The sequence below is a fragment of the Misgurnus anguillicaudatus genome, chromosome 11 (genome assembly GCF_027580225.2).
Source record: "Misgurnus anguillicaudatus chromosome 11, ASM2758022v2, whole genome shotgun sequence".
In the NCBI taxonomy this organism is placed as follows: domain Eukaryota; kingdom Metazoa; phylum Chordata; class Actinopteri; order Cypriniformes; family Cobitidae; genus Misgurnus; species Misgurnus anguillicaudatus.
This window is the reverse complement of record NC_073347.2, coordinates 28,829,823-28,856,848: the sequence shown is the minus strand read 5'-3', so window position 1 is coordinate 28,856,848 and position 27,026 is coordinate 28,829,823. Positions and strand designations below refer to the sequence as shown.

Below are 27,026 nucleotides of genomic sequence, written 5' to 3'. Positions count from 1 at the left end.
ACTTTAAATATAATCGTGTTGAATTACAGTATGCCTTATATGATTGTGTTATAATAATGATGAAAATACGAAGAAACTCGACAGTGAAACATCTGGACGCATTTGGAGGAAAATGCATTTAATTAATTGTCACAATACAAAAAATTGGCTTTATACAGAACAACATTTTTAATTAGAGGTGTTTTTGTCTTAGTTGTATGAACACAGATTTGATACTGAATAGAAATTCTTTAGATTTGAATCTTGTTTGACTTCCTCCATTATACAGTAGATTTGAATATAAAGTGTTAGACACAGATCGACATCAGCGGGCGTTCAGTAGATTTGTGGTTGTGTTTTTGTCTCTGCGAGGTTCAGCGGCCTGACGCTCTGCTCAAATCTGTTTCCGCCAAGGGACGTCGCAACGCTTTCCAGGCATTTATGCAAATCTGCAGCAGCAGTCTAACAGATTGTATTTGACACACCTCCCTCATACTCTCTGTCTCTCACTCTCTCCCTCTTTTTTCCATCTGTTCTTCTTGCTGTATTTTTCGGTGGTCGTTTCTAGCATCGCTATTATTATTGCTCATCAGGGGTGAAACCTCAAACCCTGAATATCAAACTTCTGCATGTGCTACATCCTGCAAACATCAAAATTTTCACATTTTCTTCGGTAAAAGTCTTAATTCATTTATTTCTCAAATTCCCTCTGAGCAATCTTAACACTTTCTCTCTCCCAGTTTTCAGTCTCTCCATCTCTTCCTAACCTCCGTATCACCTCCAACAGGAAGCAGAAATGCAGAATCCCAGATTGTCATTATAGATAAGAGTGCCGCTGCTTGAGATCGGCTTCACTCAGAGGCGTAAAATTACAGTGATGTCACGTGAAGGGTAGTCACGGTTCTGTCGCTGATGTGTCCTGTAAACAGCCGAGGACCACTGCAAACCTACAACATTTGTGCTTGGAAGTGTGAGGTTTATCAGTATAAAATGTTGAATTGTGCATTATAAGGATTATCGTGAGTGATTCTATAAACATCTAGACAATAGTCCACATATACACGGGTATTTTAATAAAAATAAAGGAGTTTTTCCTCATTAATTTAAAAAATAAACTCCATCCACATTAAAAAACGCAATAGCATGCCAAACCAACAGATAGCGATATAGCTTTAAATGGCAAAGCATAGTCAATTTTATGCATGTACGAGAGACGGTATACAGTGCGTGACGCAATTTTCCTCATCAGAGGAGTGCGCGTGTACTGTACGTGCACCATGCGATTTTGGAAACCACACGTACATTGTACGCATAGGTCACGCATGCACCTACTGGAGAATGTAGTTTGTAGCCCAGGAGATGCATTGCATTGTATTGTGTCGCAATGTGCATGCTTCGAACGTCTGTGTACATGTACAAGTCAAATAAACTATAGTTTGCAAGGCTGTGCGTTCGGCCGTGTGCGTACATTCGCATACACGTAAAAACAGACTATATTCCGGGTTTAACTGTAAAGCTATGTGTGCCATTCAGAAGTTATTGCACAGACACACCTCAAATAAATAAAGGAGATAGCTGCGCATCTGATGTCAATAAAGGATATAACAGCAGGCACTCCCACATCACAAGCCGAAATCTACAGTTTCACCAGCACAAGACAACACTGCAACCGGAGTTTCTAAAAATCTTCTCCAAGAAGTTTTCACAAAAAAAAAATTTCAGTGACCTAATGCTGTGTTTGCGTTAGGGGTGTGCGATATGACGATATTGGATTGTGAACGATTAAAACGTCTCCACGATCCACTTTTTCGGAAACATCATTGTATCGTAATTCATGCCTACATCAACATGAAGGCGAGGTAAGGGCCGGGTATACCTTTAATAGCGCTTTCGGCTCGCACGCGTCCGCAGAGCTTTCAAAGTATACTGACCACTAGGGCTAGGGGTGGGCGATATGACCAAAATCTTCTATCACGATAGGATTAATTTTATATCATGATAACGATATGTATCACGGTAGATTTTTTTATGTTTTAATAAGGTTTCAATCTTTAATACCATAGAAATTAGATTTTCTCTCAATGCTATTGGATTAACACGAGTGACAGACAGAAGCAAAATTAGGTAACTTCCCCTTTAAGGCCAAAGTCCGGATCCAATACAGTGTTACACATGCGCTTTCTCTTTTAGCTGTTTACTTTCTCTTAAGACCTAACTGGTCGTGTTTATGAGGATGCTTGCAAAGACGGTAAAATGCCGAAAAAATGCTCACGAGCTTAATGAGCAGCGGTCGCGCGACTTGCGCGCTCCTCACAGACAGAAAGAGCAGCGGTTGTGCGACTTGTCCGCTCCTGACACACAGAAAGAACGCACGCATACAGATCTGTTGTCTGTGTTTTTAATGGCTTAAAATAACTTGTTTTAAAACTGCAGTGCTTAAATACGTGTACAAACGTTACGTTTTCGCGACCACGCGCACAGGAGCGTGACGTGGGCACGTAACCTCGATAGAAACGATGGTCCAAAATCTCTACCGGTTGACAAATTTCTACCGGTTAATTATGTCTACCGGTTTATCGCCCACCCCTACTGACCACGGCTACGCGCGGATGGCTACGCTCGGATGGCAATACAAATGATTTCTTATTGAAATTATTACGCTACCAGGCTGTCAGGGCATCACTGATTTGCAACATTTACAGTACATTAAAAATTTAGGATAAGTGAAGAAAAGTAGCCGGTCCATAATTGCAAAGTTACAAAAGTTCAAGGAATCAAACAATTATGGTGACAAAAATGCTCCACAGCTTTCTGTTCTTGGAAGAATTGAAAATAAAAGAAGTGAAAACGCTAGTGTGTGTCCTGTCTAAATATTTTCTCACGCATGCGCTGTTGTACGCGTACTGTCGTGCACTTTCCGCGCATATATTTGTTACCTTGTAGGACTGCATTTTTAAATGGGGGCATTATGGCTGTGTTAAGGCTTAGCAATGGCAAAATAGTCTTTAAAAAACAACATGAAAAAGAACCGTGATAAAATCGTGAAATCGCAATTGTGCCTAAACCAATTGTGATATTATATCTAGTTTGCGTGTGGACAAACGGACAAACTGCATAGAAAAAGCTGTGATTTTGAAAATAACCGTGTTCGTGTGGACAGGGCTTGTAGTCCAATGCAGGTTTTCCTAAACTGGGGTTTGCGAACCCCTGGTGGTTCACGGGGGAATTGCAGGGCGTTCTTGAATTAATTATGAATACATTTTTTTATAAAAAATTTTTTATAGAAAACACGTAATTAAAAGAGAGATATTTTATTTGTTTAAATCTGAATGTCATGTAACCATTACACAACACTAAAATATATCAGAAAACTGAGAATCCTGGACAGATATGTTTTATGTACAAATTAAAGAAAGTTATGGTTCAACAGGTAATAATAATAATAACTATGTAAAATACTACTGATGAAAAATAAATGTTTTTGAAGTTAAAATGCAAATGTGCTATTAGATTATTGAAATATGTACTTCACGTAAATAATTTAGGTCAAGTGGGTTTGGCTAACAAAAATATGTAACAATAGTATAATACTGCTTGTAAGCACTAGTGAGAAAATAAACATCTTAAAAATAGTAAAACTTTCTGGAAGTAATCTTGCATGCAAAATAAAATGAATTCTAAAGTCCTCCAGGCCATTTTTACTGCAATCACATAAAAACACATTGACAGTCTTAAATGCATTTTTTTGCACACATAAACATTTATGCCTCATTTTACTGTCCCCCATCTTTAGAATTTAATGTAAACCAAATATGAGCTGTTAAAAATATCTCTTTTTCTCTAAGGTAAAGTGTTGTTTACAGCAATGATAAATTCTGATCATCTCTCTTCAGGTTCAGTGATGGATGTGTCCCATCATTTGGCACTCAGTATCTCCTCACAGACGGCTGAGTCTCTGCCCACCGTTATCTCTAGCATTTACTAAGTACATATTTACGAGCGAGCGCACAACTCATGGTAGAATAGAGGTGGGTTTGCTTCCCGATGTCCCGAGCGCACAGAACGGCTGAATAAACACAGGCAGTGAAACTGAATTAGTGACAGATTAATGCTCATATCTGTGCGGTCCCAGCTGCAGAGATGTGCATAAAATCAAACAATCACATCTCAGGGGAGCTCAGTTTGCCTCAAAATGACACAAAGTGAAAAAGCGTACAAGCACCTCTAATGCTGTGTATTCGGCTAAGTGTAATTGCGTCCTCTGAGCAAATATTTGACACGCTCACAGTTTCCACTGAAACGTCGCACATATAATGTGCCATTGACTCTGTTGTGGTCGATAAAGATCTCACTGTGAGATCCGTTATATTCAGGACATCAGCTTTCTGCGCTTTTGTTTTTTGTTGTTGTTAGGTCTCTGCATTAATAACATTAACAGTCGAGAGGCTTCATCAATATTTTACAGAAGTGCATGCATTAAATAAGCTCTAGTTTTCTTTAAATATGTCATTCATTTATTTCCTGTGTGTGTATATGTATGTAAAGTCTCTCAAGCTGAATGAAAGCGTGTTCAAGTATTAATGTTTGCTTTCCTAATGAGTGTGGATGTCTTTTCATGTGAGGTCATTAAAAGACAAAGAAATATCTTCGCTTTACAACACAAATTATTAAGTCTGATAGAGAGATGTTTTAATGGTAAAATTAAAATGACTGAGATGTTTTCTGTTCGGGCTAAGTTGTCTGTTTATTTATCCTTGTGCGCATTAGGCATGGGCCGGTATGAGATTTTGCCATTGCAACACTAAAATGTGTTCAAATTTCTGCAATGTATGGAGCCACTAAGGAGACATTGAGCAAAAATTAAATAAAGTTTAGTTTTGCGTGCTCACGCGAAACTATCGAACTATCGCGTGCTCACGTGAAACTATCGAACTATCGCGTTCTCACGTGAAACTATCGAACTATCGCGTTCTCACGTGAAACTATCGAACTATCGCGTGCTCACGTGAAACTATCGAACTATCGCGTTCTCACGTGAAACTATCGAACTATCGCGTGCTCACGTGAAACTATCGAACTATCGCGTTCTCACGTGAAACTATCTAACTATCGCGTGCTCACGTGAAACTATCTAACTATCGCGTGCTAACGTGAAACTATCGAACTATCGCGTGCTCACGTGAAACTATCGAACTATCGCGTGCTTACGTGAAGCCATCGCGTGTTCACGTGAAGCCATCGCGTGCTCACGTGAAGCCATCGCGTGCTCACGTGAAGCCATCGCGTGCTCACGTGAAGCCATCGCGTGCTCACGTGAAGCCATCGCGTGCGCACGTGAAGCCATTGCGTGCGATAGTTTCTGAGCAGTTCAGAATTTTTTAAAAAAGTTTAGTTACTCCAATGTCACCTTAGTGGTTTGGTAGCAATGCATATACAAACAACAACTTTTTAACCGGACACAATACATTTTATTTTTAAACAACATACAACATGTATGGCAGGCAAAAATAAGGCCTTAAATTATAATATTCTTTATTAAAAATGTATTAATATTAATAATATTAAATGTAAACATCAAATCAATTACATGACTTAATTATTTAACTTAATTTTGTGTAAACACCGATTATACCTTGAAAACGGTATCACGTAAACTTTTAGCGGTTTTAAAACCTTGACTCTTTAAAACCTTGGCATATGCCTAATGCGCATAATGGTTTGGTCTCTCATCCAGTTTTCTTTCTGAACAGAGATGATTTTAAATGTGCAGTGTGTTTGGTGTGATGTTTGGAGGCAGTATCGTGTTAACCGTAAAGGTTTCTGCTCTACAGATTTGACCATGAGAAGCTCTGAGGTGTCACTGCCACAGACAGTTTAATTGCTTTGCCTTCTTTCTGATGGGCCGCGTGTAAACGTCTCTTCATTCGCCCGTGTGCCGTGTGATTTGGAGAGTGTTTTGTTTGCGTGTTCACTTTACGTTCCCGTGGGAAACCGGGCCGTCGCTCAAGATTAGCCTCATGTGCAGTGTATCAGAAGTGATGTTAAAGCATGGAATAGTTCTGCTCCCAAATCTACTGAGTTATCTCGCCGTCTCCTGCTATCATAAATGGTTGGCATAGAGCCTGTAGATAAGCTGCAACTCACAAATGCTCCTCTTCTGCAATATAAATGCATTATAGCTGAAATATAAATTAATGCATTTATTTTTTAGTGCGCTATTTAGGGAAGCACTGCTTCATGGATACAGATGTCTGCGTATCTTCTGGTCCCTGTTGGTTTTCTCACAGGGGATCGGCACATGTGGGGTTTAACGCTGAAGAGCTCAGATGATGTCGTACTATATCTAGTGCGCATTGAGCCTGCAGGGTTGATAACTGTCAGACGATACGCTGATATTACCGATCTACTCCCATCTGCTGTGTGAAGTCACAGAAGATGATTTTAAACATCTGCTTTATTAGCATGCATGCCCTCATGTTTAGGTCCGGAATGCAGCTCTTATGACTCAGATATTTCATCTGAAGTTTAAAGTATTGTAGACCAATATATCAGTCAGGCTAAATACTGAATGATATGATATTGGACGAAATGTTAATTGTGATACAGAATAACAAAAATGTCTCCAGAGTCTCTCATGTCCTGAAGCGGTTGGAATGTAAAACATTTAATTTCTTGCTCTCTCATACTCTCTCGCTCTTTCTCTCTTAGTATAATGAAGGTCTTTGCTGTGGTGGGTTTGGATTTTGTATCATTTTACTCACTGCTTCCTAAAATAACTTAAATTCCCCCCACTGGTGCAAACTTTTTCACACATTTTCTATCTCCATACCTGCCAGATTCCTCATCACACGTTCACCGTCTCATCGAGAGAAGATATGCCCGGGAACCAGTCTTATTACTCGCAAATCTATTGTTGTACTCTCTCTCTCTCTCTCTGTGTGTTTGTGTTACTGGCGAGCAACCAGCAGCGTGTGCATGGTAACTGGTTTTGTGAAACTACACGCTCACTCTTTTTTTCAACATTCAGAAGTAATTGATTTGCTTCCTGAAAAACCTGCATGTGGGTTTCATAAAAGGCGTACAGTGTATATATATGCTCGGATATTGTTTCAATAGGTTCATAAATCATTTTAGGTGACATTTAAAAGAATATAATGTGAAGTGCAATTTTTGTTGGAACACCTCGGCCACCTGGGGGCGCTACTTTAGTAGGATTTTCACTGGTGTTGACGGCAGTCTTTGTCAGATTGGCATGCGCTTTGCTATCTTTGCGAGGAGAATAATTTACACAATTGAAATCCTTAGTGATTTACCCTAACCTTAAAGAGGGTTCACCCAAAAAATTATGTCACTCTCACATTGTTACAAACCTATATACATTTCTTTGTTCTGATGAGACTGACGGAAGATATTTTGAGGAATGTTCGTAATCCTGAGCACCATCCACTTAATACATGAGTACTCTTTTCTCCTACTATGGAAGTTAATAGGGCTCATGAACGGTTTGAACGTCTTCCTTCGGGTTCATCAAAACCAAAAAATATTTACAGGTTTGTAACAACATGAAAGTAGGCATGGGCCGGTTACCGGTTTCTAGTAGTGATGCACCGATGTATCGGCCACCGATATTTATCGGCCGATTTTTATGAATTTGAAACCATCGGCATATCGGCAATAGCACGAGAAAGGCCGATACAGATTGTTTATTAATTTACTGCATAAATAAATCCATTATATGTAAAAAAAAAATGAGTTAATGATGTTAATAAAATAAATGCTGAATAGCAAAAACCACCTTTGAAGGTTGTCATGCTGTCATATTATATTTGTTTTAGCTTAATTTTTGCCTCTCTTATTATGTTGGTCAGTTGAATGTTAATTAGATCCAATCCATGTTCAGTAAAAATAATTTGATGCAGAAATAAACTAGCTAATAGACCAACTGTATAGTATTGTATACAAGTGTTTAATATCGGTATCGGCCAGAAGTTGTCTGTTTAAATCGGAATAGGTATCGGCCAAAAAAAAAACCTATCGGTGCATCCCTAGTTTCAAGGTGTACCGAGGTTTTAAACAGTCGAGGTTTCAAAACCACTAACATTTTCTGTAATACTGTTTGCAAGGCTTAAATCATTAAGTCATGTAATTGATATTAAATATATTTAACAAAAATATTTTTTAATATTTAAAGGCTTTATTTTCACCTGGCATACATGTTGTATTTTCCTTAAAAATTACATTTATTGTGTCCAGTTAAAAAGTTGTTGGTATATGTAGACATTTGAAAATAACACATTTTAGTGTTGCAATGGCAAAACCGCAATACTGTGAAACCGTGGTATTCTTAGTCCACTTTATAGATGGGGCCCATTGACTTGCCATAGTATTTTTTTCCTACTGTAAAAAGTCAATGGACCCCATATTTAAAGTGGACTACTCCTTTAAGGCTATCATACCGCCAAAATCTCATACCGGCCCATGCCTACATGAAAGTGAGAATTTTCATTTTTGGGTGAGCTATCTCTTTAACTATCACAACTAAGTGCTTAACCCTAAACCCTGGGCTTTGGCCTTAATCTAAGTCTTAACCTCCTAACACCCGAGCTTTGGCATGTCTTTTTTTGGCTTGTACCTATAGTCACGTAATTCTTTCATGATACTGTCACGAATTTCCCAGTTTTTTTGTGATCGTATCACAAATTTCTTTTTATGTGTCATTGTCACATATTGGTTATCCAACTGTTTTGTCCTATTTTCTTACCATTGTCGCTTCGGTTTAGGGTTAGATTTACATAAAATGACAACTCTAACGCCAGGCGACAATGTTTTAAAATTTAAAAAATATTTAAAAATATATCAGGAAAAATAATACAAACCAATACTTAAAGTGACATCCTAACGCAAACATCAAATTTAACCCTAAACCGAAGCGAAAATGGTTTGAAAATAGGAAAAAGCAGTTGAGTATCCAATTCGTGAAAATGACACATAAACAGAAATGCGTGATACGATCATTAAAAATCGCGGAAATTCATGACAGTATCACGAAAAAGAATAAAAAATTGCTTGACTATAGGTACATAATCTTGTGAGACTGGGTAGGTCGATACATACCCTTTTAATCTACGTGCGTGCCGTAACTCTGTCTGGCACACCCACCACTAGCCTGGCTTAGCACAAAGACTGGAAGTAAATGGCTCCAGCTAGCATACTGCTTCCAATAAGTGACAAAATAACGCCAACATTTTTCTATTTATATGTTGTGATTAGGGATGTTAACAATTAATCGATCTTCGATTAATTGTCGATAAGAATTAAATCGATAAAACTTAACGATTGTCGAAAAAGCAAGCACGTGTGTCCGGCGCCTGCGCAAAGCACATACACAACTGGTGAAAAAACTAACCAAGCGCGAAGAAGTTAAACTAGCCATGATCACAATGATGCTCAATGCCAAACACACACTTGGGCTTTTTGTCCTCATTCGAGACGAGGCTGGCTGCTAACGTAACAAAATTACATCCGCAGAGGATCTGAGAGGGTCCGATGCCGAAAATCTACAGTTAGGATACTGAAAGCAAAGACCCTCTTCAGGGAAGCCTGCAAGATTAGCATAGCAGCGCTGCTAACGCTGCTTTACACAGGGAAGGCGTCCAGAAGCCGTTTTTAATAAACAGATTAAAATGAAAAACTTAAATTCTGGCAAGAAACTGTCAAATGTAAACTGTAACTGACTGTCGTTACACTCTGAACTCCCGCAACATATATCATTGATCATCATCATGACTGGCTGAGGCGCTACACGCTAAACACTGTTGCGGGTTTTCTAATGGAAGGTTGAAGTCTTCATAACAAAAGCATCTTTGCTGAAAGTACGCCGCAGGTCTAAAGCTGAGGTAACGACGGGAAAAGTGCCCTTTCGTGTGCTTCTTGGATATATAATTACAACAAGCGGTGTATCGACGACTCAGAAAGCGAGGTGAACAATTAGAAAAATAACACTTGATGATAATGAAACTTTTATTTTGTCATGGATGCATGCGACTGTGCGGAGTGCCCGTTATGAGGCGGAGTTTACTGTGTCTATTAGTCATTATATTTCGTTACGAGATTAAATTGATGATTTTTATCAAAACACCAATTACATTGACTCATTTTACAATCCCACTAGCATATTATTTAGACAAAATAAAATCTTTTAATTCGCGTGAGGAAGCTGGCGTTTTTATGCACACTTTTATGTCATTGGCTATATGTCACTGCTGTAATGGCTTATTGCACTATTACTGTTAGCGATTATTCGATTGATTGATCGTTAATTTAAATGATCATCGAATATGGGAAAATGCATAATTTGACATCCCTAGTTGTGATCACTGATTTGTATATTCACAGCTTGTACAAATAACAAGGTCATATGAGACACAGCCATCTTTTAACCGTATACATACTGGGAACTATATTCTCAGAAGGCGAAGTGATTTGCTCGCAGCACCTGAGAAGCCCCGTGGAGAGGAGCATAGAGTTTGCACAAATGTTGCGCTAATCACTGCGCCCAGTTAGCAGTACTTCGCCATGGGAGCAGTGTGCTGGCTGGAGCCATTTGCTTCCGGTCTGTGTGCTGGGCTAGGCTAGCGGTGGGTGCGTCAGACAGAGTTACGTCACACACGGAGATAAAAAAAGGTATGTATGGACTTATCTAACTCTGAGGGAAACGGTGAATAAGTTAAAGTCCCAAAAAGTCGGCCACTATATTTATTTTGTTTTCATTTTAAACTCAAAGTGGTCCTCACAAAGAAACTGGATTTACAGGTACACACACACATCCTGCACATTTTCATACATTTCGTCCCAAGCATGGCAATGCAGGAAAGACAGTTTGCAATTCAAATGAAAAATGCTATTTTGAACAGTGAGCCGTGTTTTATATTCCCCCTCGAACCATTTCAGCGCAGGGAAAACCAATTACATGAGCCGCTGAAAAATAATGCAGAAGCTAATAAAAAATGCAAATTCATTTGGCAGGTTTGCCACCTAAGTGGATGTTTTCCGGTAAAAAGATTTCCATTTTCTGTTTTACTTCAAAGCGCTGAGACACTGGACCTTTTGTTGTTACAGCGGCTCTGTCCGGATGCCTACTGTGCGAAAAACATGGGCACGAAAAAATAGATGCCACACAAATCCGCCTCTAAAGATAGATGAGTACAATTATGCTGCTTTAAATTTTGGCCAAAATAATGCATTGTATAAGGCGCAACATCACATCAAAACTATAACTGAATTATTACCTTTATGTTTACTTTAATACTGAAATACATTTAATAAAAAACTGTTCTGGTAAAATCTGGGGTAAATTTTGTAAAATACGTCCTAGAATTGAAAGGAAAAGGTACAGATCAAATATGGTAGTAGGATAAATAATGAATAACTATTTAATAAATAAACATACAGATGTGCTCTGTAGTGTAAATGACCCGGGCCTCAGTTCTGTAAAATCTGATCTTTTTGTGGATGCAGATTCAGTTGGGATTTATCTATGAAGCTCTGTTTCAGATTTGATGGTGAAGCCTTAAAAGGGAGCAGCCTATGGAGGCAGCAGACAGGGAGATAGATCACTAGAGTTTGTGCCAGAGCTTTTGTCCTGCTTCTGCTCGGGTTATTGACTTGAGATGTAAAAAAGTAGAATCCAGAGGGATTGTTTGAAGGAGTAAATCCCAAAAGCATTGTTTTCTTCCTCAAACAAACAAACAAACAAAACAAAGCATATGTGCTTTGGTTTGCTCTATTGCTGACGCTTCAAAGAAACTGAGGGCAGTTTTAGTGTCTGTACACACAGACCTGCTGCAGTAATGTTCTCATCTCCAGGGCTGAGGTGGGAATTGTTGTGATATTTGTATTATGAATGAGAACCTTCATTGCATTGCTCTGCTGTCCAGCTGCACATTGTTATGCTTTGTCAGAAGTGGTGAGAGAGAGAGAAACATTGTTGTCTTAGAAGGAACAGATGCACCATGGGAAATGTTACTGAATCTGAAGGCTGTGCAGGTGTGAACTGTGAACAATGAAAAGGAGTGAAACAAATATTTCATTCTAAGATGACAAACTATGAAAATACTGAAAAATAAGATCAACTGTTTCTTTAGTCTCTGTTTGGAATCCTTAAAGGGATAGTCCACCCAAAAATAAAAAAGTCGGTCACACTGTTAGCCCGGACAAATTGAATTTACTTAAAAAAATGGAGGAAAGTTATGTAAACTTAAAAAAACTGTAATTCCAATTTAATTAAACAAGTTTAGCACAATCCATTGAATCTGATTAGACCATTAGCATCGCGCTAAAAAATAACCAAAGAGTTTGGATATTTTTGTCCTATTTAAAACTTGACTCTTCTGTAGTTACATTGTGTAGTAAGACCGACAAAAAAATTAAAAGTTGCGATTTTCTAGTCAGATACTTTTCTAGGCAGACTACTCTCATTCAGGCGTAATAATCAAGGACTTTGCTGCTGTAACATGGCACTGCCCGAAAATAGTCCCCTGCCATTGAAAGTTACTAAGGGGAGTATTTTAGGCTGCTGCGTAATATCATTGCGCCTCCTGTAGCCATGTTACAGCATCATTCTTCATGCATTCTGACTTATTAACACAGTTTAAGAGTTGTACAGTAACCCTCATGCTAAACATAAGCAAAGTGTCAAAAAAGCTTGTGAAAGAGTATTTATGGGCCAAATTCACGCCTCCTTTTTCCTATAAGTTTCGGAAAGTTTTTTTCGAACAGGGGGTATCTGTAACGACTGATTGACCCCATATTTAATTTATGGGCCTTTACCCCCAGAAAAAGCACGCCTGCCCTGCACGTTAGGTGAGAGCGAGAACGCGCATTAGCATTGCTCCATCGAGTAGAAGTCACCGGTATCACTGCACAGCACGTGACGACTTTGTTTTATCAAAATGGTTGGACAAAAGAAGTGTGTTTTTGGATTAAAGGAGAAGAAAACCTTATTTAGCTTTCCCTGTCTTAAGACAACAGTAGATGCAGTTCGTTTTTCCCGGACAGCAACGTAATTGCGAATGGGTTTGTGTTTGATACCTGGCTGCATTTCGGAGAGGATTGCTTTACAAACAAGGCTCAGTTTGATGCCAGATTTGCCACTTGTTTACAACTGATGGAGCGGTCCCAACAAAGACCCTATCACGGAAGAAATGGCCTGCGATAATGGACGCGATATTGCCTAGCTTATCAGTGAACTACGGCTTTGTGTAGTAAATGGAGCTCTATCTGAAAACAGGTGATGGCGATTTACTACTAATCACGGCTTTACTGATGACATCTATATTCCCTCCGGTATATCACCCAGCCCTACAGTTGTGTACTTACATTATCCCAAAAGTTTGTAAATCCAGAGAAATTTTCAAAAGGACAAGTTCAGTATTATACACTTAAAGCCCTGTTTTATGATGAAATAGAACAATTTTTGCTGAAATTTGGACATATGATGCTGGCCCGAGAATTTTCGGGTGTTTATTCTATCACCTCCCACCTCTACAATGACTGTATAGGTGCACTGGAACAATCCTTCCTAAAATGCATTAAACTTTCGTTTACAAAGACGTGAAACTCACGAGTGGTCAGGGGTGTTCACTGATATGCTCACACAAAAATCGCTGCAAAAGATGATTTCCAACAGGTGTTTTAGCATTCGTTGTAAACTTGTGGACCTATTTTTCCAAACGCCTCACACCCGTACATTCTTCCGTTGAGAGCTTAAATAATAGACACTCCAGCCCAGGTGGTGGCGATAATCCGCATTTGCCAATTGCAAGAATACAAACAAGGTTCCCGGCACGGAGTAATACCGTACCTCACAGCACATCTAATACAAGTCAATGGAGTTGGACAAAAACCACGATAAAACCCTTTTGGAAAGCATCTTTTGCAGCGATTTTTGTGTGAGCATATCAGTGAACACCCCTGACCACTCGGTGAGTTTCACGTCTTTGTAAACGAAAGTTTAATGCATTTTAGGAAGGATTGTTCCAGTGCACCTATTCAGCCATTCTAGAGGTGGGAAATGATAGAACAAACACCCGAAAATTCTCGAGCCAGCATCTTATGTCCAAATTTCAGTCAAAACCGTTCTATTTCATCATAAACAATCTGAAAACAGGGCTTTAAGTGTAAAATACCGAACTTGTCCTTTAAGCTTCGCCTTCGTTTATTGTTTTGAAATAGCTACCTCTGGCGAACAGTTGCATTTTGTGCCTTTGATTCAATATAGTTGAAATGGGTCATCAGAACACAAGGTAGTGGATCTATTAGTGTAAATTGTTAGGACTCGCATATGGGAATCAACATAACACGCATTATCATCACTTGGTGTTCAGTATACAAGTTATTTTGTGTTTAATAGCATCCTTGTGCATGTTGGTGTGTTAGCACTCGCTGATTGAAGTTCACGGCCACTCATCTGCTCTAGTTCTCTTGATCAGATATAAAAACAGTTGATAATGTAGAAGAAGAGTGTTGTTTATCATTCTCTTGTGTTAATGGATGCTCTGTCAGGAATCAAACTGTCTGCTGGTTCATCCTGTTCTTGAGAGTCAGTATGAGAACGAGACGGCAGCTTTGGGTAATTAGCGGCTCTATAGGTCCTGTAGAGAGATGTGTAGCTACACACACACACACAAACACATTCATCATGACTGAACTTTAGTCAGATTCTCATAGTGTGTGCAGACAGTGGAATATATCAAGACCTGACATCTGCTAACATATTGCTGCTGTAAATAGATTCAGCTCACATTAGATACAGACCTGTATTCAGCTGTAGGGAAGGTAAATATAAATTGATCATTGTGTCTGTGAGCAGTAAAATGTTTCAAAGTGATCACCATCATGTCATTGTAAATCTGTGTGATTTTCTTTTTCTCTGCAATACAAAACATGATATTGTAAAGATTCATGCTGTCATTTTTTAAAAGAAATTTGCAGTCGTAGTGGCAATGTACAGTAATGCAAAGAAATTGGATATATCAAGCTAGGACAGCATCTTTAGCACGCAGCCATTGACAGAGCTGACAAATATTGCATCATTTCGTCATTGTTTCGCACGTGTAGTCCAGAAAGCTGTTTTCAACCATAAGAAGTAAATTCCGAAAGCAGTCATTTTTTTCTTATAACATGTTGTGTTTCTCGTTTTATGTGTTACAGTACTGATCAATCTACGGGCTATTTAATGCTGTAATGGTGCGTTCACACCAGACGCGGAAGAGGCGGCAAGCGCGAGTGATATACATGTTAAGTCAATGCAAAGACGCGAATAGGCATCCTGCGGCACAGTTAGCACACAACACGTGGCGCGTTCCGGGCAAATTGGGTGTTGCCACGTGGTCCGCGTGAGTTGAAAAATCTGATTTTTGCCGTTTTTTGCACCGCGTTAACCAATCTGGTGCTTGCTCTAGCAGTGATGTGATTACAGGAAGCGAGCAGGACAGAAAAACAAAACAACAATGAAGGACAATGATCTTCGCTATATGAGACATCTTCGTGCATTTACAGGAATTAAAAGAATTTTGTTTGGAAGAAAGTTAATGAGGAGGTCTAACAATCTGGTAAGTTTACTCGATTTGACCTACATAAGCCCCTCCCATGACTAGAATTTACGCGCGAATGAAGCGAGGAAACTAAAAATGTTCAAGCGTCCAACTACGTATGATTAGCACATTTTTGCCGCCTCTTCCGCGTCTGGTGTGAACGCACAGTAATACATCATACAGTTTGAGTTTTTCAAAATAAAAGCACATCGGGTTTAAATGTCAGGAGTTTCTGTTGGGACAAAAGTAGCACTTGTTACTTTAGTTCCGCTGCTAATACTTTTGCATTATGTTAAAAAATATATTATTCTAATTTGAGTGATTTATTTAAATTTTCATAGTGTTTTTACTGTTGATTTTTTTTATTCTCAACTATTCAAGTTTGTACTGTCAGGTTGCTTTTGAAACATTTGATGAAACTGAAATTTAAAATGAAAATGTAATTTAATAATTTTTTGTAAAGATAAACAACAAAATGTGTTTAAGGTCAAAGTCATATATATTTACTAAAAACAATGCAAAACTCTTATCTCGTTCTGTTGTGTTACTTGTTTTGACCCACCTGTGTGTTACTTTCGTCCCTGCTGACAGTTGCTGTTTCGTCCCTGCTGTTTTTATTTACATACAACACGGGTCCCCTGAAATGGAAGTCACTGTCATGTTTCTACAGTAACCCTAAATGAACAAACTGTTCTACATCGTGCGTTTTGTCACTACGTTATCTCCATAGACTGTAAAAAATATGGACATAGTGTCTTTGACGTCACCCATAGGTTTTTAAAGCTTAAATTAGGCATTGCCTGCTGACACCACGCATCACTTACGGATATCCGAAAATGGGTAAAGAGGCGGGACATGGGTGAAGCTGAGGTTGCTGAAACCACGCCCCCTTAGCTTGACTCTAGTGACAGCAGTGGCTGTTCAACCATCACTCAAGTGGTCACACCCTTAATTATGCAGAACTTTAAGGCTTGATATCATTTAAACGAATGAGTAACAAAAAATAACAAAAAAGGGCAAAATTAGCTTTACAGACATGTAAACATATTATTTTCTGCTGTAAAGTTGGGCATTTTAACATGGGAAAATTTAAAGCAACACTAAAGAACTCTGGCTCTTTGCTCCCCCTACAGGTTGGAAGCGTAATTGTTCATTATCACTGTCGTAAATACTGCAGCATAGCTGGCTCTGATTGGATTGTAGGTCTGCCGTAAAGCAAGTTTTTGTAGTTTTCACTCGAACTACAGGACCGCTACCCGACGGTTGGAAACTTCTTTAGTGCGGTTTTGGCCGATAGAGGGCTGCAAAGCGAATGTGAAAGTGCCATTCACCCTGTTTTGTGTGTATGAACCACTGAAACTTTTTTGGAAATCTTTTTTTTAGGTAAAAAAAACTCTTTGGTGTTGCTTTAACATGGTCTATGTTACAACTCATGTGAGTTGCTTTACGAAACAAAAGTTATGATAGAGTTGGAATCGTTTGTCAGAAATATTTTTAATTGTGATTTTAGTACACGATTTTATAGATATTTGTCTTTTCCCATTGAAGTAGATCGGACATTAGTTTCCATCACTGAAATAACTGTACAAAATTGCATTGCAAACATGGCTGCCTAGTGACTCAACTTCCATTAAGGGGTTTTGAGTAATGTTGTTGCCCTATTTTAGATGTGATTATTAATTTTACTGATAATGTACACTGCCTCCAAACTAATTGGGCACACACAGCTCTTGATGACATTTGATTTCCTGTTTTATTATCTAATACCAGCCAGGGATCCATAGGGCTGGTATAGAAAACAGATATTTCTTTCCAAATGTGCCTGATTTGTTCTGTAACTTATCATCATAAGTGGTTGATTCAGCTGCTTCTGACTGTAAAATTTCATTTAACAAAAGCTAATCTTTGTTTTGGACAATGGAGTCACACAATGACATGATCATGTTATAAATAAAAGATAGTGTTATAGATTTACATGATATTTGTTTTCTGTTTTTTACTGCTGATCTAATGCAGTGATATTCTGACATTAATGGAGTTTTTGTGTTCATTGTATAACTGCATACCCATCAATTCCCCGAGAGCCACAGTAAGTGAGATGAGATGGTCGTCGTGTGCAGAGCTGGGATGAGCTGCATTGTTTCAGACAGTAAACTCCTTCTCTTCTGCTCTTTTACCTCTGACAGACAGACAAACGTGTCACAGCCAATCAGCTGCATCGCTTTCTCTCAGTCAAATACTGAAACAGTTCCTCATCTGCCCATCCGTTCACCCGTCTGCCTGCGGGCATCCCTGCATCCCGCTCACACGTTACACACACTGACACAGACAAGTGTCATTTACCAGCCGTATGGGAGGAAGAGTGAGAGGAAGAGGGGGGAGATCTTTAAAACAGGAAAAGCTGTTGAGCTGCTGTTGTGGAAAATCTCTTAAAAACACGTTCAGGTTTTTTTTTGGATTGTGATTAATTTCATGACAATCAGGTTCAATCATTTTCCTGTGACTACACCATAATGCATTTGAATGCAATTGTTAATTACTCTGTTAAATTAAAGGCAGTGCAACACATAATTGAGTAATGAAAATGCATTTTTTCCTTTATTACAATAATGGACATTGGACGTGTGCATAAATTTCATTTTAATAACCTCACAATTTAAAACGTTTAAAGGTACATTGTGTAACTTTTAGAAAGATCTTTTGACAGAAATGCTATATAATAGGGATGTGCCGATAGATGATAGCATCGTGTATCGACAGACATATCGCCAATAGCAGGCTTTCATGACGATAGTTGGCGATGGTTATTGTCAGTGTTGGGGAAAGTTAATTTTAAAAGTAATGCATTACAATATTAAGTTACTCCCAAAAAGTAACTAATTGCGTTACTTGCGTTTCATGGAAAGTAATGCTTACATTACTTTTTAGTTACTTTTGCGTTACTTTTTCTTGGCTGAGGCTTGATCTCTATTAGTCTTGCAGGTGTTTTTTATGACTAAAAAGTTCTGCATTCAAAAATTGTATATTTTAGCACAAAAATTTTGAGTTCTGGCCTGCCATCTGAGTTTCTGACTCAAACTGTTCCCACACTGGCATGTACGCAAAGAGTTTAATTAGTTTAATTCAGTACATAATATTTTTTTATCAAATTAATTAAACTAAAAAAGTAACTTGCATTACTTTTTTGAAAAAGTAACTCAAATATTAATGTGCACATTTAAAAAGTAATGTGGTACTTTTCTCGTTACTTCAGAAAAGTAATATTATTACGTAATGCACGTTACTTGTAATGCGTTACCCCCAACACTGGTTATTATTATTAATTTATACCACGGGTCTGTTGAATGCTGCATTCTGATTGGCTGAGAAATGTTCTATGGGTGTTGATTATTTTTCGGTAAACTGCACACCTACTTGTCAAATGTCTTAAAAATAGGCACCAGAGCAATCTTTGTGGTAACCGTGGTATAAGCGGAATAATTGACTCCGGTCCTTTTAATTATTTGAAAATAATGCACACCAAGGTGGTAATTACCACCTTGGTGTGCATTATTTTCTTATAATTCAATGGCCCGTCATCAATTATTCCTTACATAATAATAGTTTCACATTAACATTCACATTGCATGCTTTTCCTCGCGTGAGAGTGTTTGTGGGCTTCACTTTGCATGAGAGAGCTTCTAACGAGCGCGGATTTCTTCTCGCACGCACCTGGATGCCCTCGTCTTGGACGGAACTGAATGCGCGCAGCATGGATTCCTACTGTTATGCGCATGATTCGGACTCTTTCTCACACATGAGTTATAATACACACGGCTGTGACATTTCCTTGTAGTAGAGAGGTTGTTAGCGCGCAAAGAGTTAAAATCAGCGAGTGTGTTGTTCCCGCTCCCTGGCACGCAGGAAATTTTAGAGCGCCTGGGCTTTTCTGTGCTCGGATTAATGGCATCAGTTTTAAGAAGGTTGCGGACATGACAGTGTTGCCCTTGCTTCTTTTTTTGTCCATCAATCAAGTGACTTGTCATAAATGAGTAAAAAATGAACAAATAAATTAATTACTAAACTACTGCCACGCCCCCAATACTATTATGTATCGACGATCTCAAAACGGGGCATATCGCCCAACACTACTATATAATATTTTCAGTGATGAATAAAGACCTTACATAATAAACTGTATTGTTTTTATTACCTTAAAATGAGGCGTTTTTATTTACATACATTGCGGGTGCCCTTACATGGAAATCGCCGTCATGTTTCTACAGTAGCCCTAAATGGACAAACTGTTTTATAGAGCGTGTTTTGTCACAGCGTTGTTTCTGACGATGACATGTTGGTCCTATGGCGGTTACCATAGCTTCTCTATGCGTTTCAAAAGGGAGGGGTGAGCTGTGGACTGAGCCGTTGGTTGCAATTCACAATCTCACCGCTAGATGCCACTAAACATCTACATAGTAGACCTATAATATCACCTATAGTAAACTTTGTTTCGTAATTTCTTTCGTTTAAATTTAAGATACATTGTAACCTGTACATGTTTTCAGGAGATATATCAATACAAAAGAAACATTTTAGAACTCAGTCATGTAATCGTTTGAAGTAGCCAATCACAACAGCCTCTGATTAATAAGTGCTTGACTGAACAAAGGAGTGGAGTTTGAATGAGGTTGAGACGATGATGATGATGTTGTGTAATTGTGTCTCCATGAGTGAGTACAGATGCCTGTAATCTGTAATGGACTTGTAAGGTTTAATCAGTTTGGAGTACAGCGGGTAAATGTCATGGTAGTGACCTTTCAACATTGGTGTATTTTGACTGGAGGCTTTGAATGTTTGGTCTGTGTAAGAAGAGTCCATTAACTGTGTCTCTGTTTGCTTCGCCCTGAAATCTGATGAAGCGTAAAGGTCAGATGATGTTTTTGAAGTTGCATATTTGCATGGGATTCTTGAAACTTTTTACAGCACTTCAGATTGCCCCTCGTTCCTCTGGTTTTTCTCTCTTGGCTGTAATTCACAAGACTTTGACCTTGGCTCTTCTTTAACTCCGCTGAACTGTGTATCACTGTGAAGTGAGACACATCCCGCTACTACTGCTCTGAGGTTTAAGTTGGTATATTTAGTTCTTGTTTGACCTTGTTATGTAAGCAGTGTAGTGTTTAAAAGGATAGTTCACCCAAAAATGAAAATAGTGTCATTAATGACTCACCCTCATGTCGTTCCAAACTCGTAAGACCTCCGTTCATCTTCCGAACACAGTTTAAGATGTTTTAGATTTAGTCCGAGAGCTTGTTGACCCTTCATTGAAAATCTGCGTACGGTATACTGTCCATGTCCAGAAATGTAATAAAACATCATTAAAGTAGTCCATGTGACATCAGTGGGTCAGTTAGAATGTGTTGAAGCATCGAAAATACATTTTGGTCCAAAAATAACAAAAAATACGACTTTATTTAGCATTGTCTTCTCTTCCGCATCTATGTGCGAGACTAATGTCACGTGTTTGCAGTGACGCGACTGACGTGTTATCTGGTGCACCCCAGCTGTTTTTTTTTGTTTTTTGTTTTTTATGTGCGCCCGGGCTTCGTTTACAGTCTGAGGGAGACGCACATTGTAAGTTTGGAAAAAAAACTTGGCAAGAGTCTATGGATAACACGTCATCCAAGTCACTGCAGTCACGCATGCATGCGCTTCACAACAGACGCGGAAGAGAAGAAAATGCTGAATGAAGTCGTAATTTTTGTTATTTTTGGACCAAAATGTATTCTTAATGCTTCAACACATTCTAACTGACCCACTGATGTCACATGAACTACTTTGGTGATGTTTTTATTACCTTTCTGAACATGGACAGTATATCGTATTTTCAATAGAGGGTCAGAAAGCTTTCGGACTAAATATAAAACATCTTAAACTGTGTTACGAAGATAAACGGAGGTCTTACGAGTTTGGAACGACATGAGGGTGAGTCATTAATGACATTATTTTCATTTTTGGGTGAACTATCCCTTTTATGTGATTTAAAGGAGGACTATGAGCTGTTAAAAGAACACCACCTGACCTGATTGAATTTGCTGAGGAATTCTGGGTAATCTTTTGCTAAGCTTTCATCATGGGTACAATTACAGTACATTACTATAAAACAGAAGTAATTTTCATATAATCTAATATGTTTCAGGATTTATTTGTTATGGTCTGTACTCTCTTAAAGATTTCCACTTTGAGTGTTATGGTTTAGTTAAATTTCAACTGTGTATATTTAGATGTGGGTCAACCTGGGGGGAACTGTATTTTTAATGAAAATGCATGTTTTTAAACTCATTTTTTCTTCACTTGCTTTCTGACATGTAAAATCTGTTCGCATGATAATGTGCTCGAGTAACGTAGTTGGTAGAAAATTGCATTAGCAGTGCAAAAGGTCATGGGTTTACATACAGATAAAAAATGCAGACCTTATAATGCACTATAAAAAGCATCTATAAAAAGCATCTTTCAAATGCATAAAGAATTAAAATCGGTAATGTGTTAATCTGACCAAGAAATGTTACCACCTAAATTAATTCCTTCCTTATATTTTGCCATGTCTTTCAGATGTATTGTGGACTGATGGTCACACCATGAATGATCGCCGCTCCTGAGTGATTTTCTCACAGAAACCGTTTCAACGTTAACACACCCTCGATCATCATTTTGATTCGCTGGCTCTCCTGTCCTCCATGGCCACCTTTCTAAACTCTGTGCTTTTCCTGGTCCTCCAGGCGTATGCCGCCCCACCAGAGTACATCCAGGTGTGGCCAGGCGGTTCTACGCCAAGCCCGGAAGAGCCGTGGAACGAAACGGTCACTCCTTCTCTTGTGCCCCCACCGGGAACCAGAAAGCACACTCCTCACAGCATCATCATCGGCGTCCGAAAAGGTGGCACTCGGGCTCTGCTAGAGATGCTGGATATTCATCCCGAAGTGGCGGCGGCCGCCACGGAGGTTCACTTCTTCGACTGGGACGAGAACTACGCTAAAGGCTTCGAGTGGTACCGGGAGCAGATGCCCTATTCGTACCCGCATCAGATCACTGTGGAAAAGACGCCGGGGTACTTCACGTCTCCCGTGGCTCCCGCACGGATACACGCCATGAACTCGTCCATCAAACTACTGCTGATCTTGAGAGATCCGACGGAGAGGGTCATCTCGGACTACACGCAGGTTTACTTCAATCGCCTGGAGAACCACAAACCCGTGCAGGCCATCGAGCGCATGCTGGTGAAGAACGGCGCGTTAAACACTCGCTACAAGGCGATCCAGCGCAGTCTGTATGATGTGCACATGAGAAACTGGCTCCAACACTTTCCCCCGGAGCAGATACACATAGTCGATGGAGACACGCTGATCCGTGACCCCCTGCCTGAGCTCCAGAGGGTCGAACGTTTCCTGGATCTGCCACCTCGGATCGAGGCCTCCAACTTCTACTTTAACCAAACCAAAGGCTTTTACTGCATCCGCAGTGATGGCCACGAGAGATGTCTGCATGAGTCTAAAGGACGTCCTCACCCTCCCGTCAACAGCACCGTGCTGCGACAGCTGCGCTCTTACTTGCGCCAGCATAATCAAAACTTTTACCGACTTATAGGACGTGACTTTAACTGGCACTAGTTTGTTGAACTTACTTGCCAAGCAATCACAGTCCCGGTAAGGAGATGATGGACGGTGATCTTCAGATGGACAGATGTTATAAATGATTCTTCTTGTGTTGTTACAAAGTTACGGGAGACGAGTATAAGAAATTTGAGTGGTTTTCTCTCTTTCACTTTGTTTGTTTGATATTCTTGTACTTGATAATAAATGAATCTGCTTCTCAAATGGATCCTGAATCTCTTTCCTTGATTATGAAGGTTGAATGACTTTCCATACATTAATCATAATATTATACATACAAAAGTTAAATGCTGTAAACATCACTGTAAGGGCTATACAGGTAAACAAACAGAACTTGACATTTACAGAATAGGATCATTTTCAGTCAGTCATTGAATAAACCTTGAGTGGGAGTCCTGCACTTCTGTGCTTTATTGTACAACATTGACTGTACATCATGCTTATTATCACATGACTGTTTGCCAAATAAATATATGTATATAAGACTCAGATGAGCACAACGTGATGATGAGACATGGATCATCAGTCAATAAAACAGTGCTTGGTATATAAGAGTATTTAAATACAGAATACAACAATGGACCAATCAGAATATCGACAGATGTTTCTAAGTGTCTTGTGTTAGTATGCGTGTTTACCTCATCACCCTGCTGTGCTAAAGAAACATTGATTTTTTTTATAAACATCCTCATTTTCTTTCCATCTGTGTTTCGTTGTCGTCTATCTTAAAGGTATAGTTCACCCCAAAATGGAAATTTCGTTATCAATTTGTTACAAACGTGCATATTTTTCTTTGTTCTGATGAATACAAAGGAAGATATTTTGAGGAATGTTTGTAACCAAATCGATCAGAAGCCCCATTGACTTCCATGGCATTCTTTTTCTTACTATGGAAGTCAATGAGGTTTGTAATTGGTTTGGTTACAAACATTCCTCAAAAATTTTTACTTTGTGTTTATCAGAGCAAAGAAAAATATGCAGGTTTAATAACAAATTGAGAGTGATTAAATGATGACAGAATTTTCATTTTTGGGTGAACTATCCCTTTAACTTGCAGTGTTACTGCAAGTTAAAGCCAGTAACTTACTGTAGATTTAAATGTACGGCAACAGTTTGGTTAAAGTGAAATGAACATAAAACATTAACAAGTATCTTTACAGAATAAAACTAAAATAACAGTCTCATGCAAAGCATTCTGGGAACCAAAATCTGAAGAAAAAAAATGAAAAAGGTTGATGAGGATTTTTTGTTCCCAGAATGCTCTGCAATCTGTTATTTTACAGTTATAATACTGTAATTTCTACAGACATTTTTACAGTGCATATTTTTAAGTTGAATGAACTCAATATTTTAAAGCAACCAGGTAACTTATTTTTTCAAATTGAACCAACAAATCTTTAACACTTTACTTGAAAGGTTGTGCATAAGACTTTTATAACGTGTCATGAACATAAAGGAGATTTTATGCACATTTATGACAACTGTCATTAAGTGTCATGCGCTCAATTATGTAATTTAATACAAAGATAAAATTGTTTAAAGGTGCTCTAAGCGAATTTATGCGTTTTAGACCATAACATTTGTTTTGTTAAATACAAATCACTATCTGCTTGCTACCTGCCCGCTGATCAAACTGTAAAATAATGCAATCTCTGTAGACAGCCCAGGCTTCACAAACGGCAATAACAACACAGTGGCCAAACCTAGCACCACGAAACATAACAAAGTGTTCCAGCCAATAAACGACAAGAAGGATTTGGGGGTGGAAGTTGGGCGCGTTCATGAAAGCACGGAAGGGAGAGGGAGGGGGAGGAGTTAGCTACGCTCCGTTTGTTTGAAAACAGTTCAAACATCAACAACAAGTGACGTCTCACAGATTCGCTTAGAGCGCCTTTAAGATTAAATTAATTACATTTATAGCTTTTCTTCTATATCAGAAAATTTCAGAACCCTCTTTGTGAGGAAGAACAAGTTCTGTCAGTTTTTTATGTATTGTGCACATACAAAAAGTTAATTATAATCCTTTGACCATTTTGTTAAGATATTTAAAATTATTTGACATAGTATTAACACTTAATGTTATTTTAACGGCAAGTTAAATTTGTACCACTGTAGTTGAAGTCAGGAAAAATATTCATGACGCTGTTATAAAACTATTTGACAGAATATAACCACTAAATGACATTTAAATGAAAAATTATATTTGTATCATGAAAAAATATTTATGACACAATTATAAGGGCCTCATGTTTAATGTACTGTTAACCTATAAAGCTAGGTAGGTTTAAGGTTTGATAATTAATCTGCTATGTCAAGTAATGCTGTCTTGATAATGTTGAGTTGTCATCATGACAAGTTATGATGTATTGGTTTATGTCAAGTTGTCATCTCAAACAGTCATCTTTGTATTAAAAAAGACATAATTAAGGTAAACAATGTCAACTTGTTTTATAAATTATGTCAACTTATCACAAGTCAAAACTTAAAAAAGTTGGTCGAACTGACTTTGCAAACGCAAGTTGTTTTAACGTCATGCTGCATTTGTGTGTGTGTGTGTTAGTGTTTTATGTGAAGATGTTGTAGTGTGAGTACCTGCTCAATCTTATCAATGCCTTGAGATGTCTTCTGAAAGCCAATTGTGAGATTCTGAACATGTGATCACTGTCCTACTGAACTCGGTTCAGCTCTGACTCAACACTACATCAAACAGATCATCTGAACACTGCTCTTCATCACTGATGTGTTTTAACAGCAGATGTTCATGCGAGAATAACCACGATTGTGAGTGGAATATTTAAATACACTGCTCAGGGAGAATAATATTCATACGCAAGGAAACGTTAAGCTCTTTCAAAGCCGCTCTCTAACACCCTGAGTCCTGAACTTTATTTGTGTTCTCCAGATCTCTCCAGGCTTTATCTTTAAAGTGCTCTTTGTGCTTTCTAAGAACAATATCACATCTTCAGGCATGAAATCATCTCTCCAGTGTTGGTGAGTAATGAAATGTAGGTTTCTTTACTGCAAGGTTAATGTGACAGCAGCTCAGCTGTTTTGTTGCTTTTGAAAAAAAAATGGCCGTAGTAAGCATTGTGGTATGTGTGCATGTATTTCACTGGGGGCAAATTTTCTCTATACATAAAATTACCAACCAGTTTAGCCCTAAGCATATTCAGCATCACTTACAGAATAGCTACATGAATTACACATGCACAAATACCACTACAGTATGTTTCACATGTGGTCCCATTGGAGTTCACATGCAATTTACATGAAAATTTTTCACATGTGTTAAGCACGGTCTCTTACTTTTTGCAGGTGTTTGTGTTTACAGCAATGATCTTCTGACCTCTGGTTCGACCTGTCTGGTCTGCTGCATGTTACACCAGCAGTCACCTGGAAGTGACCTCGTTCATCTGCACACAGAGGGACGGCGCTCAGGTCGGCGGCTTCACATTCACTGGATTAGAAGAGAAACACATTAAAACACACACACACCCTTAAGTGAATCTCTCACAATATTCTGGTCATATAATTCACCCTTAAACAAAGAAATGAGGTTTTGTAAAAAAGACAAGAGTTTATTTTTCTCATAGTAAGGTTTGGAAGAATCATATAAATCATATGAATCTATAAATGAGGTATTGAAGAGTCTTTACTGTCTTATTTTAATAGTTATGTAAAATGATTATAATTTAGCATCAACCTAAAAAAAGAAACTCTCATTACCAAATAAAAACATTATCAGGAGTTTACTGATCTTATTTAAAATGTTAATTTTCTCTTACGTTTTTATTGTATTATGGTTGGT

General features: G+C 38.5%; 1 protein-coding gene across 1 annotated transcript in view; it reads left to right on the top strand.

Annotated features, from left to right (window-relative positions):
* Positions 1 to 23,426, top strand: part of hs3st1l1 (heparan sulfate (glucosamine) 3-O-sulfotransferase 1-like1) — a 45,989-nt gene extending 22,563 nt beyond the window's left edge. Inside the window, exon 2 of the mRNA XM_055171040.2 lies at positions 22,161 to 23,426. Coding sequence (XP_055027015.1) covers positions 22,286 to 23,215 — 930 coding nt within the window. The 5' untranslated portion in view covers positions 22,161 to 22,285 and the 3' untranslated portion in view covers positions 23,216 to 23,426. The remainder of the gene's footprint in view (positions 1 to 22,160) is intronic.
* The last annotated feature ends 3,600 nt before the right edge of the window (positions 23,427 to 27,026 follow it).